Source organism: Plectropomus leopardus, chromosome 19, assembly GCF_026936395.1.
Source record: "Plectropomus leopardus strain MGB_pleo_1.0 chromosome 19, ASM2693639v1, whole genome shotgun sequence".
Lineage (NCBI taxonomy): Eukaryota > Metazoa > Chordata > Actinopteri > Perciformes > Serranidae > Plectropomus > Plectropomus leopardus.
The window spans coordinates 8,933,956-8,946,342 of NC_142194.1; the positions used below are offsets into that span (position 1 = coordinate 8,933,956).

The following is a 12,387-nucleotide window of genomic DNA, read 5'->3' on the forward strand; positions in this document are numbered from 1 at the left end:
TATTTAACTTAGATGCTATCATGTAAACCCTAGTCCAGATAAGGAAGCAGCCCTGTCTATATATGGCTTACAAAATGTATAATACAGGAGAGAGAGAGAAAAAAGAGAGGAGGGGGCGTCGCTCACCTCATCTGGCGGCAGCGTGGCGAGGGGCTTGATGACGGCGGCCAGAGGCACCTGAGACTGCTTGGCCATATCGGCTGTGCAAGGCATGTTGTAGGCCGTACAGCGAATAAACCTGGGACTGGCATTCCCTGAACACACACACATTAATTTGCCATGAATATCAAAATGTTTACATTTTTCATACATTTCTCACATGGACTTTTCCATTTTTTCTAGAGGGGGGAAGAAATGAGTTAAAGGATAATTCAGTGAGATTTGGGGAGTTAATTCTGAATACTTCTTATCAAACGAGAAGCTGTCAGGTGTGAATGTGCTCACAGGAAGTACAACTCACCTTGGTCTTTGACCTGGAAGTTGGTGGTGACCAGCGGTGGGGCCTGACCTCTGACCCCTGTGGTGAATGGCTCGGTGGTCTTAGCCTTGTCATCCTCTATGACCTGGATCTAAAAAGGAGAGAAGGAAACAAAAATATCTTTAAGTCTCACATGTTAACAGCAGAAATACACACAGTTAAGTGCACAGTGCATTGTCCCGTTGTCTCACACAGTCTTAAAGGGGGACATTTAACACGCATGCAGGAGATGACCTCAAACAACCCCTACACACACACACACACACACATCTGCAGCTACCAAACACACACTGAACACACATCAACATCTGTGGATGAAAAAAAAATCCCAATCAAGGTATGGCTAGAGTGACACCTCCTTGAAAAAGCGCAGGATTTATAAGGCATGCCATTAATGCAAGGGATTGTGGTTAAGTCAAAACATCGCAGGCAAGCATGCAGAGAGGAGGTTTGAGGTGGTCGCTGTCTGAGCTTGATGAATGACAAACCCTAAAAAGTACTCTCAAGCTGTCAGAACTGAGATGGGCTCATGAAACACACAGAAACAGTGAGATGGCAGCGAGTGAGGAGGAATGAGTAGCACAGTTATGATGGATGTGATGATAAGTGGAGTGGAAAACTGATAAATCTGTCAATAAAAGCTCAAGTGATTGCTTTAAACGGAGATTATCTTTTGGGCAATGTCATTAAGAATATAAGTAATCTAAGAAGGCCTGACTAATATGACTTGCATTTCAAATAAATTCTCTTTTAAGTCTTTAAGACACAAATAAGTTTCCTAATGGACAGTTTAACATTTTGGGAAATGCAGAGACTTAGATGAGAACCCCCTTTAAAATGCTGTTTGTTGTCTTTAAAGTTTTCTTGCAGTAATTTAACAATCAAGATAAAAGGTGTTAATTAATGAGCTTTGGTTGTCAGACTTCTCATCTAGTATGCGGCACACACGAGGCTGACCAACTGTGGAGAAAAATGAATCAGCTGATATGTAATATCTTTAATATTTTATTAATTATTGTAGATATCTACAATTCATATTTACACTTCCCATTTAAAAAAAGATAACAAAAATTAACATAATCCCTAATGGGAAAATATACAGTCAAAATATTAAAAAGTGGGCTTTTCAGCTCTGAAACTACATTTAACAAGAGCTATGTTACTCTTTTTTTTTTTTTAAAGCAGGACCAAATAACTCTTAGATGTGATATAACTTTATTAACACTACACAGAATTCAAATTGGGTTTTATTAACATGGAAATATGAGTATTTTAAAGTTAACAACTCTTTGTTCAGGTAAAAAAAATCATTTGGTTAGTGTAAATCATTCAGCAACAGCTATTTACATGTATACATGTTGCATATTATCTCCTTGTGACAGTCTAGTGACCTGTCGAGGATATATAATGTCACCTCGGACTTTCTTCGGCCAATAATTGATAACTTGGATGCATGTTGCTAATTATCATTAGGCTTTCTTAGATGTTCAGTACAAACTTCAACCAATTCAAGTGGAAAAGCAGCAATTTGTGAGGCTGAAAATACAAACAACTGCAAAAATGAGAAGAGAGAAGAATTACAGGACAGTGCAAGTCCTGAAACTCTTATAAAATAATAAAACTTTTTACATAGTTATTTTTGAGCTGGCATGAACTGACCCTTCGGAGTCCTTTTGCAAAGCTTATTTAGCTAATGTAGCTTTTTATGTAGTCAACAGACATGTGAGTGGTATCTTTCTATCTAATTCTTGGCAAGAGAATAAATAAACAGTTTTTCCAAAATATAAAACTACTACTGTTCCTTTAAACAATGTCATTCATTCTGTTTTTTTGTTTGGACTGTGACTATTTGGGCATTATTGCTAGAATAAATAAGATACAAAAAATGCATGTGGAGTATCAGTGTATAATACCAGTCCTATTAAATGAGAACTATTTTTGGGAAACATGGTAATAAGCAGGGATGAGTGACCCATTTACATGACAGAGCACAGGTCTAAGTTTGTCTTATTTCCAACCGGAGCCCGTCGTTCACAGTGTGACTATCACTGAGGGTGAGGGAGGAAAAGAGCGGGAGGTGGAAGCTGTGCGTTAGTGCGAGCGGGCAGAGAGGACAGGATGAAGCGGAGGAAAAGGCAGGCACACAGGAAACTTACTGGGCTGGGGATAGCGTCTGGATCTATTCTATGTCTTGATTTCTGCACAGCCGGCATGTCAGACGCTTGCTTTACATTCAAAAGTTTGTCCAGCAAATTGTGCAAAACAGGACAAAATAAATAAATAGAAAGAGTGAAAATATAAAGTGTGAGAAGAGAAAACTCAGCAGACTATTCCGAGTAGCAGGCAGCATTGTTGTTATTCAGACAGAAACTGATCAGTAGTATTGATTATAGATTAGTGGTACTGTGGACTATGACAGTCAAGCGAAAGTAGATATAGACTAATAAACCAGTAGCCTGTTTGACACACATGCTAAGCAGCAATAAATTGTAAAGACAGTTACAGGAGGTTACGCAATGAAAATATCACTGTTCTGTTGTGCCAAAGCTTGGAAATATCATGATAATCTGTCAATAATCAATTCATAAATGTACACTCTGATATCTAGGAGTGAACGTGATGTCCCAGATTGAGTTAATAATATTTTGTGTTTCACTTTTTTCTCTGAATTTTAATGTAAAAATCCAATTAAAATTAAAAAATGTCTCTTTTTCAATAAAGATTTGGCAAAAAAAGATGGTTAAAAACTGCATTATGACAAAAAATACATTATTAACAGACTATAAGACACCGTCCCACACCACACAAGTCAGCAGAGACACTATCGAATTCCTATTGGACTGTGATGTAAATTATTGTGTTGAACTAAAACAGTCATCGTTATATAATTTTGTCAAAAAATACTGTTTAGTATAACACATTTAGATGACAGAACAGAACATTATGATACCATAACATGTTCATTATCATTAGAAATCCAGTTCAATGTAATGCTGAAAACACACCAAGCAGTGACAAAATATTAATAATCACATTTTTCTGTGGCTGAAAGGCATCACCTTGTGTTTCAGGCCAAATGAATTTCTTTTTAACACAGTAGGTTTGGGCAATTCATCAAACTTTACTTTCAGCTACGATTTTGGCTTGAAACATTTAGAAAAACAAGATAATCGAGATAAAAGGATTTCTCTGCCGCATTCTGTTTTGCAATGATGTTCTCGTTTTGTCTTGTGTCACAAAATGCACTGCTTCCTTTCACAGCGTTGTGCCTTTGCCTCTTCCTAAAAGCCCAAACTGAATCTCAGCCAGGCCGTGGCACGTTTAATTTATCTCGAGGTTGTTTTTCTGTTGAATTATATTTGAGGTTTCAGAAAATCCATTTTTGAAAAAACAAGTTTTTTCGTAAGTTTTCACCTTTCACGTTTTCCAAAGTCAATTAGTAATCGTGCTCAGTAATCTAATCTCAATATTGACAAAATTATCATAATTAGGATATTCTGCCATAATTGAGCAGCCCTATAACATAGTTTAACATGCCACAGGTCTGCAGGTATTTACTGGCCGCAACCCACCACCAAAAGGTAAACTATCCCGAAATTTTTGTTTGGCCGCACTTTGCTGCTTTCCATTGTTATTACATGGCAGGCTGCACTTCAATGCTTGGTGTGTTTTTGGCTGAGAATAATTTACCGCCCAGCCCTGTGTGATACATGCAGAATCACAGATGCAATTCAATACAACAGCTCAGCCATAAATTCTAAGTTTATAATGTCCAATTTTTGTTGGCATTGTCGGAAAAGTGAAAATTCAATTAGATCTTTATTACAGAGGTAAAAATCTTAAAGGTGGTGTCGAACGTTGTATGAAGAGGTGTTCCTAATTTTTTGTTTAAATGCAACGGCGGGGGGGAGAATATGAGAAACACCTCTGATTATATAATGCAGCGCAGTACAACAACACCACTGCATCATCGGTGCGAGACGGCTTAGAAGCTGAACATTATAGTCTTTATAAAACTAAATAAAGTGGACTCGCGTGTACATGTTACTTTCACACTAACAAATACTTCAGAGCCATTTTCCTCCCTGCTACTTTATCTCAAAACATGGTGTGAAGATCAAAAAGGACCAAAGATTTTAGTTTAAAAGTGTGTGTGTGTGTGTGCGCGTTTGCTCACCGGGCTAGGAATGGCATCTGGATCAAGTCTTTTCTGTGCGGGGGGAGCGGGAGCCGGTGCTGGAGCGGGGGCTCCATAGTTTGGTTGCCCGGGATACGGGCCTGCATAGCCAGGCTGAGGGCCTCTCACCTGCCCAAATGCACCTGAAGAGACAACAAGGAAATGGCTAAGTTATGGAGATAATAGAGCTGGACGATAAAACTTTGAAAATAATTGCCTCAATATAACTTTCCTCGATAGCGATATAATAAATGTTCGATAAAACCTCCATGTAACTGAATCACACACACTCTTGTAGAGGGGGGCGGTAATGCACCTTAAACACCAGTTACCATCCGCCATTAACCAGAAGAAGAGGAAGAATACTTATATATATACGGCAATGTTTTAACAGCACAACTTTTAACATGCAAAAGATTATTTTCAGTTTGATTGTTTTGAAAGTTCACGTCACAATGTGACTGAATTCACCACATAACATCAGCTATTCTGATGCTATATCTGATGCTAATGGTAAATTAGCAAGTTAATGTGACTGACTAAGTGGCTATTGACTAAAGGTTACGTGAATAACACTTTCATACGTTTCCTCGCCTGTAAAGATGATGTTTTTCTCAGTCACGTTAGACAGACTTTCATCGCAACTTCACGATGTCACCAAAGGCTGTCTTTTGTTATTGTTTTGTTTAAGAAACAATTTTTGTTTTGTCTATTGATTCTGCCTCCACTGTCACTAAAACACTTTAAACTTGAATTAAATCATTATTTGACTTTTTTGGTAGATAATCATCAGTCAATCCTAGAAGTTAACAACATAAATCTGTCCATGTCCGCTTAACGGCTGTGCCCTCACCGTTCTGCTGAGGAGGGTATCCTCCCTGCATGCCAGGCTGAGGTGGAGGCTGCTGCATGGGCCCAGGAGGACCTAGAGGGCCCGGTGGACCTGGAGGCAGGTGGTTGCTCTGCGCCATGGAGGTGGGAGGCATCTGAGATCTGGGAGGAGGGGGGCCTGAGTGGTAGGGGGATGGCTGGGATGGAGGCGGCTGTTGTTGGGGGGGCATGGGGCCTGGGTACTGACCAGAGGCCATTGAGGTTGGAGGAGGACCAGGAGGAGGAAAAGACCCTGGCTGAGAGGAAGGAGGGGGCGCTCTAGGCGGGAAGGAGCCCTGGGCTGGGGGAGGCGGGCCGGGGACGAAAGCGGGCTGGCCGACGGGTGGAGGTGCAGAGGAGAAGGGAGGCTGGGTTGGCGGGAAGGACAGCTGTGGCTGGGACACTGGGGGAGCGGGAGCTTGGCTAGGTGGAGGCGCGGGACCCGAGAAGGAGGAGGGGGGGTAGGTTTGCTGAGCGGAAGGAGGTGGCGGCGCAGGAGAGGTGAACTGCTGTTGAGAGGTAGGGGGAGCAGGAGCGTTGAATGGCTGTTGAGAAGGAGGCGGTGGGCCTCCGTAGTATTGCTGAGAGGCTGCGGGGCCACTGGGAGGTGGTGGCTGGGTCGGGGCTGAGGACGCAGGGGGAGGGGCTTGGGTGTAAGAGGGTGGAGGTGCGGCTGAGTACGCGGTGCTGGCAGGAGGCTGCGAGCTGTGAGGAGGAGCTGAGGAGACAGAGGGACAGACCGTGTCATTATCTCCAGGTGACATAAACTCTATTATCAGTTATTAGTAAGATCAATATTTTATACATGCTGAATAAAATGGGAAAATAAAAAGAATCAGCAAGAAAAACATCAGCAGAATGCGCACTGGACACTTTCAGTACACATGTAGTTATTTCATGTCCGAAAAGGAGTAGGAGAGGTCAAATCTTACCCCCTTTTTTCAATTTTATCCAAAAAAAAAGGAAACACATTCTCAGTTTCTGCCCCAGTATTCATCGTACCCACCTCGATGTAGGATTCCTACAGCTGAAGGTTAATTAGACTTAAGACTTTTTAAGACTTTTTAATGCCGCGCGGAATTAAAGACCAATTTTCTCATACCCAAATGAACAAGGACAATTTTATTTTGCCCAAATGTTTACTGTAACAAAAACATGACTGTTTTTATCCAGTAAAAAAGTCTGATTATCTACATCAAATGCTGGAAAAATAACTCTTTTTAGGGTGGAGCACATAGGAGACACTGAACACACTATATTATCATAAAGATATCTATTTAGTTTACTAACAAAAGTGGGAAATATCTGGCATTTCTGGTCTGTTTTCTGGATGATTTTTGTGTTTCTCAATCTGCAGGTGAGATTCCACTTCCTGGATTCCCATCATGACGAGTTAATAAAAAAAGTAATTGATCAAATTATTTTACAAATAAAAAAGAAGAAAAACATGTAATAAATTATTTTGACATGTTACAATGCAATGGTAGAAAAAAAATCAGAAAATCCTGCTTCCCATGTCTAAGCATATTTTAGATTTTTGAAAGTTTAAGTCTATTTAATACCTTATATTTTGATTAATGGATTCAAAGCCTTTTAAGAATTTTTAAGGATCTGCAGGAACCCTGCCTCGATAAAATAAAACGAGAATTAAGAAAAAACAAGAACAGATCAATCTGAATAAACACACACACACACACACACACACACACACACACACACACACACACACACTACAGAACAAAGCTAAATCTTAGTTACAAATAATTATTCTGACGTTAAAATTTATAAATCCATCCAAACTCACCATATCCTGGCCCTGCAGGAGTTGGTGGTCCAGAGGTGATGTGCATCCCAGTCATCTGGTTAGTGACCTGCTGCATTGAGGGTGGGGCCCCGTAATGCTGTGGATAAGAGGGCTGTGGCCCCGACAGGCTCACAGCTCCCGGGTTGTATGGCTGAGACACAGCAGGCCTGCAAACACATAAAACTTTGAGTGTGTGTACATGCACTGAAAAAATTATCATGCAGGATTTTCCAAAAAAAAAACATCATATATACACATTTATAGAGGTAATTCCTCTCTATCCCTAGAGGGAAAATGTATAGAGAAAAAAATATATTTATAGCTAATTATCAAAAGTACATATTTAAAAGTATGTTATTGATTTTTTTTTTATCATTTTAAAGCACTTTTTCCAGGTCATTTCCTTTTTTTATATTTATATTTATTCGCTTATTTATTTATATTTTTAACTCATTTTCAGGAACTTACTTGTATCTTTTCACATTTCTTTTTTTGTTGCTCATTTCCTTCTTCTCCTTATAATATTAAAGCGTTAAATGGATTGTGTAATCTGATGAATGAGCTGAATTTATGAAGTGAAACCTGCACAATTTGAAAAACAAGCTGCTCCAAGCTAACCTCAAGTAGGAAATTAAATATTTAAGCACAGAGAAAAAATAATCCTAATCTGCATTAAAAGTTAGAGTTTGGGGTTCATTTTGATGATAAAAAAACAATGTTTAATAAAACCCAAGGTCTAAATACAGTTAAGGGCATAGCAATCATGCAACATGTAATTACCTGGGTGGTGCCTGCGTCATTGGTGGGGGGCCATTCTGCATGTCCCCTTGACTGTACTGATTATATGGTTGAGGTGCTGAGACTGGAGGGGCTGCAGAGGCGGGAGGACCCCTGGCAGGACCTGAAACATGAGGACAAAACATTACACACAAACACACACCTGCAAAAAGCATCAACATCTCCGCGACACTTAATCCTGAATTCACTTTGATACCAATCTTTCAAATGTGACGAGATTAGCGCAGCGAGCTAAACACGGCTATAGGCCACCGTGGTGCCCAAATGCATTTTTAGAATTAACTGATTACGTTCCCAGATTTTGCCTCGGGGATCAGGAGGAGCGCAGACTGCATACGGAAACCAGGGTAGCTAAGACTGCGTGCTGAGAGGTTAAATTCATGGGACTGCTGTTCTGATGAAGGCCGGAAATAAACAGCAGACAGCGGACAGTTTTAGAACGGTGCTTTAGCACAGGGTCCCTTCAGCTTAAGGCGAGTTAGATTTAAGATTTTTTTTAGACTTTTTATTGCCACTCAAAGTAAAATATAAGACCAATTTTATAATATCCAAAACTGAAGGGGAAAAACCATAACAAGCATCAATTACTTATTGGGGACAATTTTGCTCTAATATTGACTTCAACATAAAACATTTTTTTGGTCAAATTAAAAAGTTAGATGATTCACTTCAAACACTAAAAAATTGAGTGGAAAACAATGAACATATGCTGTTAAATATATGAGAAGCTGTTGTTGGTTCCTCTATTCTGACCTGCCTAACGTTAAATTCTGAAAATTATTTTTAAAAAATCGATATTACCAATTATTTTGAGATTTCATGATGCAAAGTTGGGAGAAGGAAATTAATAAAATCCTTGTCCCAATGTCTGCATTTTTTAAGACTTTTAAGAGATTGATTTAAGACATTTTATTACTAATTAAGACCTTATTTTTAGATTCATAACTTAATGTATTTTAAGATTTCTTTAAGGATCCCTGGGGAACCTGATAACAAAGCAACTGTCAGGTTTTTGTTTTTACTGTTTTAAAGCTGCAGTTATGAGAAAGTGAGTTCAGTGTAGTTTACTATTAAAAAAGTGACGTCCATACAGAGGAAAAAAGCAAAATAAAACACACTGCCTTCCCTACTGGAAACAACAACAAAATGTGTGTGTACAAATGCCATGTGAGCAAACAGAAAATAAATAAGACCAGCAGGTGCAGAGATTGAATTTGGAACATCTCGCACTTCTTTTTGGAAATAAAAATGTACTAACTGCTTGGCTGCTATGCTTAACCATCCCTGGTGTTAGACTCACAAGATCTTCTTCCATTGTACGCTGAGAAAAGAGCACGGCAGGAAGAATAATGCCCGTCAGTACAGAGAGGATTCGATGATTGCAGAGCGTGTGGAGTGTGAAATGAGTATGAAAAAGAGAGGAGGCAGTTACCTAAGTCAAGAGGAGAGGAGAGGTCAGAGACTGGGTTGGCAGCCACAGCCTTAGAGGGAAAGCTTGTGAAAGGAGAATAACCTGAAATACAAGAAAAGAGGGGAAAGAGGGCAAATACAGAGAGATGTAGGGAAGTGCTTCAAGCAACGTGAAGAAATGAGAGGGCAGTCAGATTAGTATGCAAAGGCACAGTGCTGTTCTCACACATACATGAACAATCACATGGCAGGAAGCAGATAGGTAGGACGCTCCAAGGTTACGGCTCTGTGAGCTATGAGCGCCTGAAGAGCATCACTCTGACCTGGTGTCTCACTCTCAGCTCACTCACTCACACAAACTCGTACAGAAGCTGCTCTTTACCTTGCGGTGGAGCCCCTTGCTGGTATGCTGAAGCGGGGCCGTTGTAGGGCGCGTAGGGCGCGGGGTATCCCCCGTCCAGCGGAGCGTAGCCGGGCTGGCCGTAGCCAGGCTGGGGCTGGCCGTACGGAGAGGCCATTGGAGTGTGCTGGTTTACATTCATCCTCAGTTCATCCCTAAATCTGGATGAAATTGTGACAAAACAATTTCTCAGTCAGTCAGTCATTTTCTGTAACCGCTTGTCCTCGTAAGGGTCGCGGGGGGCTGGAGCCAATCCCAGCTGTCATCAGGCGGAAGGCGGGTTACACCCTGGACAGGTGTCAAAACAATTTCTCAGTATCCTAATTCAAAACTGAACTTGTTGAGCTTGTTTCAAGGCTCTAAACAGAGATTTCGCCACCAGGATGCCTGGGGTGTAAAGACGGGGATGTTAATAATCATCAAGGCTGTTGTAAGAGTCAGTACATTTACATGATGTTAGCAAACATCGAATTGTTGTGTTAGTCCGACTAAATCCGGACTTACAAGTATGGACCCAAATATTCAGCTATTCGAGTATTCATTCACTGGGTAGGTATTTCGGTTTTCAATTTGTGCATTGGGATTATTATTTTCTTTTGCAGTGGACGAATGTCACTTTACTGTTTGTGATCCTGCTGCTGCACCTGTCACAAATGCAGCGACAGAAGGAACGATCATTTTACCTAACTGTTATTAACGAGTCCCCTACAGCTCACATCCGGTTGAGCTCTGTCCTACAGCACAGCACGAAAGCACGGCAGATAAAACTGGGCTATTTTTTTTTTTTTTATTCATTAACTTAAATAAAGATTAAACACCACAATTAACTTTAGACTTTGCTGTTACTGGATAAGTGCTAATAAAACTGTTTTTATGGGGCATAGTGGCAAGTAAAACTTGACTTCAGACGAGTAAATTTCCGACCCGCCTGTCTGACCAGGTGAGTGAAAAAAAACACGAATGTTAAACCCTGTGATGACAGAAAAAAACGTTAATTGACAAATGCTGTGCAATTCCATTCAATGTTCTTAAACACAAAGGGGAATCTTTTCAATTTTCAACTGAAAACAGGCGGCGAGACTTCAAGGCAGCCCTGAGGAGACATAATTGACCCCGACTGAGTTTGCTGTCACATTGCACCTGAACTCACAAACAGGAAAAGTGATGCAAAACACTTAAAGCCTGCTGCACGCTCTCAGCTCTGCAGGCTTCTACAGTCAGACACAAATCAAACTTTCTTGTGACATCAGTGTTTCCTGGATCAGTGAAACACCTTTATTGGCTTTTTATGTTTGACTTGGCCACACCCACACACTATGTCTATAACTATTGAGTTGTTAAACACACACATACACACAAAGCAACCATAAATGCCCTGCATGACAATACCTACTCCCCCTTGAAACCTGAGCAAGTTGGCCTGATTTCTTCCAAAAACATGGGAAGAAGGCAATGAGAAATGAAAGAAGAAAGGATTTTTAAAAAATGCAACAAATTAGTAAAAAGTACAAGAAAATTACCTGAAAATTGGTTTAAAAAACTCTATTTTAAAAGAATAAATAAAAAAATACAAGGAAATGGCCTAAAAAATGCTTTAAAAATATAATAACTCTGTAACATAATTTTAAACATGTAATTATGATAACTTCAAATACGGTGTTTTCCTTAGCTTTTTTTCTTTTTTCATTTTTTCCTAGCTTTTCTTTTTTTAACTAATTTTCTAAATCTACTATTTTTTTGCAATTTATAGAACACTTCTTTTCAAGTTACAACTTGCCTTTTTACCATATTTGTGAAGGAAACTGTCACACTTGGCTCACAGTTCAAAGCTTAAAATTCTTGTAAAAGGCATAAAAAAATAGCACAAGAAAAGTGATTTTGCTCAAAGGTTTTATCTAGACTAGGGTTGCAGTAGTCTACTGCTTTGAAGGTGTATCAAAGCATACAAATTGACAGTTATCACACCTTGTATATTTGTTTATCTCTGGTATTGAAAGACATCTGACTGGATAGAGAATCTCACCTTTATGTTAGTTATTTTCAAAAGGGAGAATTCTGACATTGACTTTCATTTATAAAAATGGGTTCATGTTTAAGTTATAGTAGTATAGCGTTTGTTTGACTAAACAAACCCTTCTGTTTTCATTTCTTTAAAGATCACTGTAACACTACTACTACTACTACTACTATTACTAATAATAATAATAATAATAGTAATAATTCTGTAATACCATTAAACTGCAATATTTTGTCAGATGGTTATCGTACTGTGAAATCAGTGCAGCCCTAATCTAGACCAAAACGTAAGCAAAACAATCTCAATGATCTCAAGCAAAACAAGACACAAACCACAAGCCTCGTAACTGATACTCTTGATATGAGAGTGAGGTTAAATGTCTGATATAGTGCAGACGGTGTGTAATACCTGCTGGACACATGCAGGGGCCTGT

At 39.6% G+C, this 12,387-nt stretch overlaps 1 protein-coding gene across 4 annotated transcripts in view; it reads right to left on the reverse strand.

Moving 5' to 3' along the window:
• sec24c (SEC24 homolog C, COPII coat complex component) overlaps positions 1-12,387 on the reverse strand; it is a 30,896-nt gene that overhangs the window by 15,894 nt on the left and 2,615 nt on the right. The window contains exons 2-10 of one of the 4 annotated variants that reach the window (XM_088069863.1): positions 9,920-10,098; positions 9,560-9,640; positions 8,110-8,230; positions 7,330-7,496; positions 5,509-6,243; positions 4,656-4,798; positions 2,635-2,703; positions 461-569; positions 127-254 (exon numbers count right to left, since the gene is read on the reverse strand). In XM_088069863.1, coding sequence (XP_087925989.1) covers positions 127-254; positions 461-569; positions 2,635-2,703; positions 4,656-4,798; positions 5,509-6,243; positions 7,330-7,496; positions 8,110-8,230; positions 9,560-9,640; positions 9,920-10,079 — 1,713 coding nt within the window. In that variant the 5' untranslated portion in view covers positions 10,080-10,098. The remainder of the gene's footprint in view (positions 1-126; positions 255-460; positions 570-2,634; positions 2,704-4,655; positions 4,799-5,508; positions 6,244-7,329; positions 7,497-8,109; positions 8,231-9,559; positions 9,641-9,919; positions 10,099-12,387) is intronic. The other 3 variants (XM_088069864.1, XM_042507299.2, XM_042507300.2) reach the window with 3 other exon arrangements.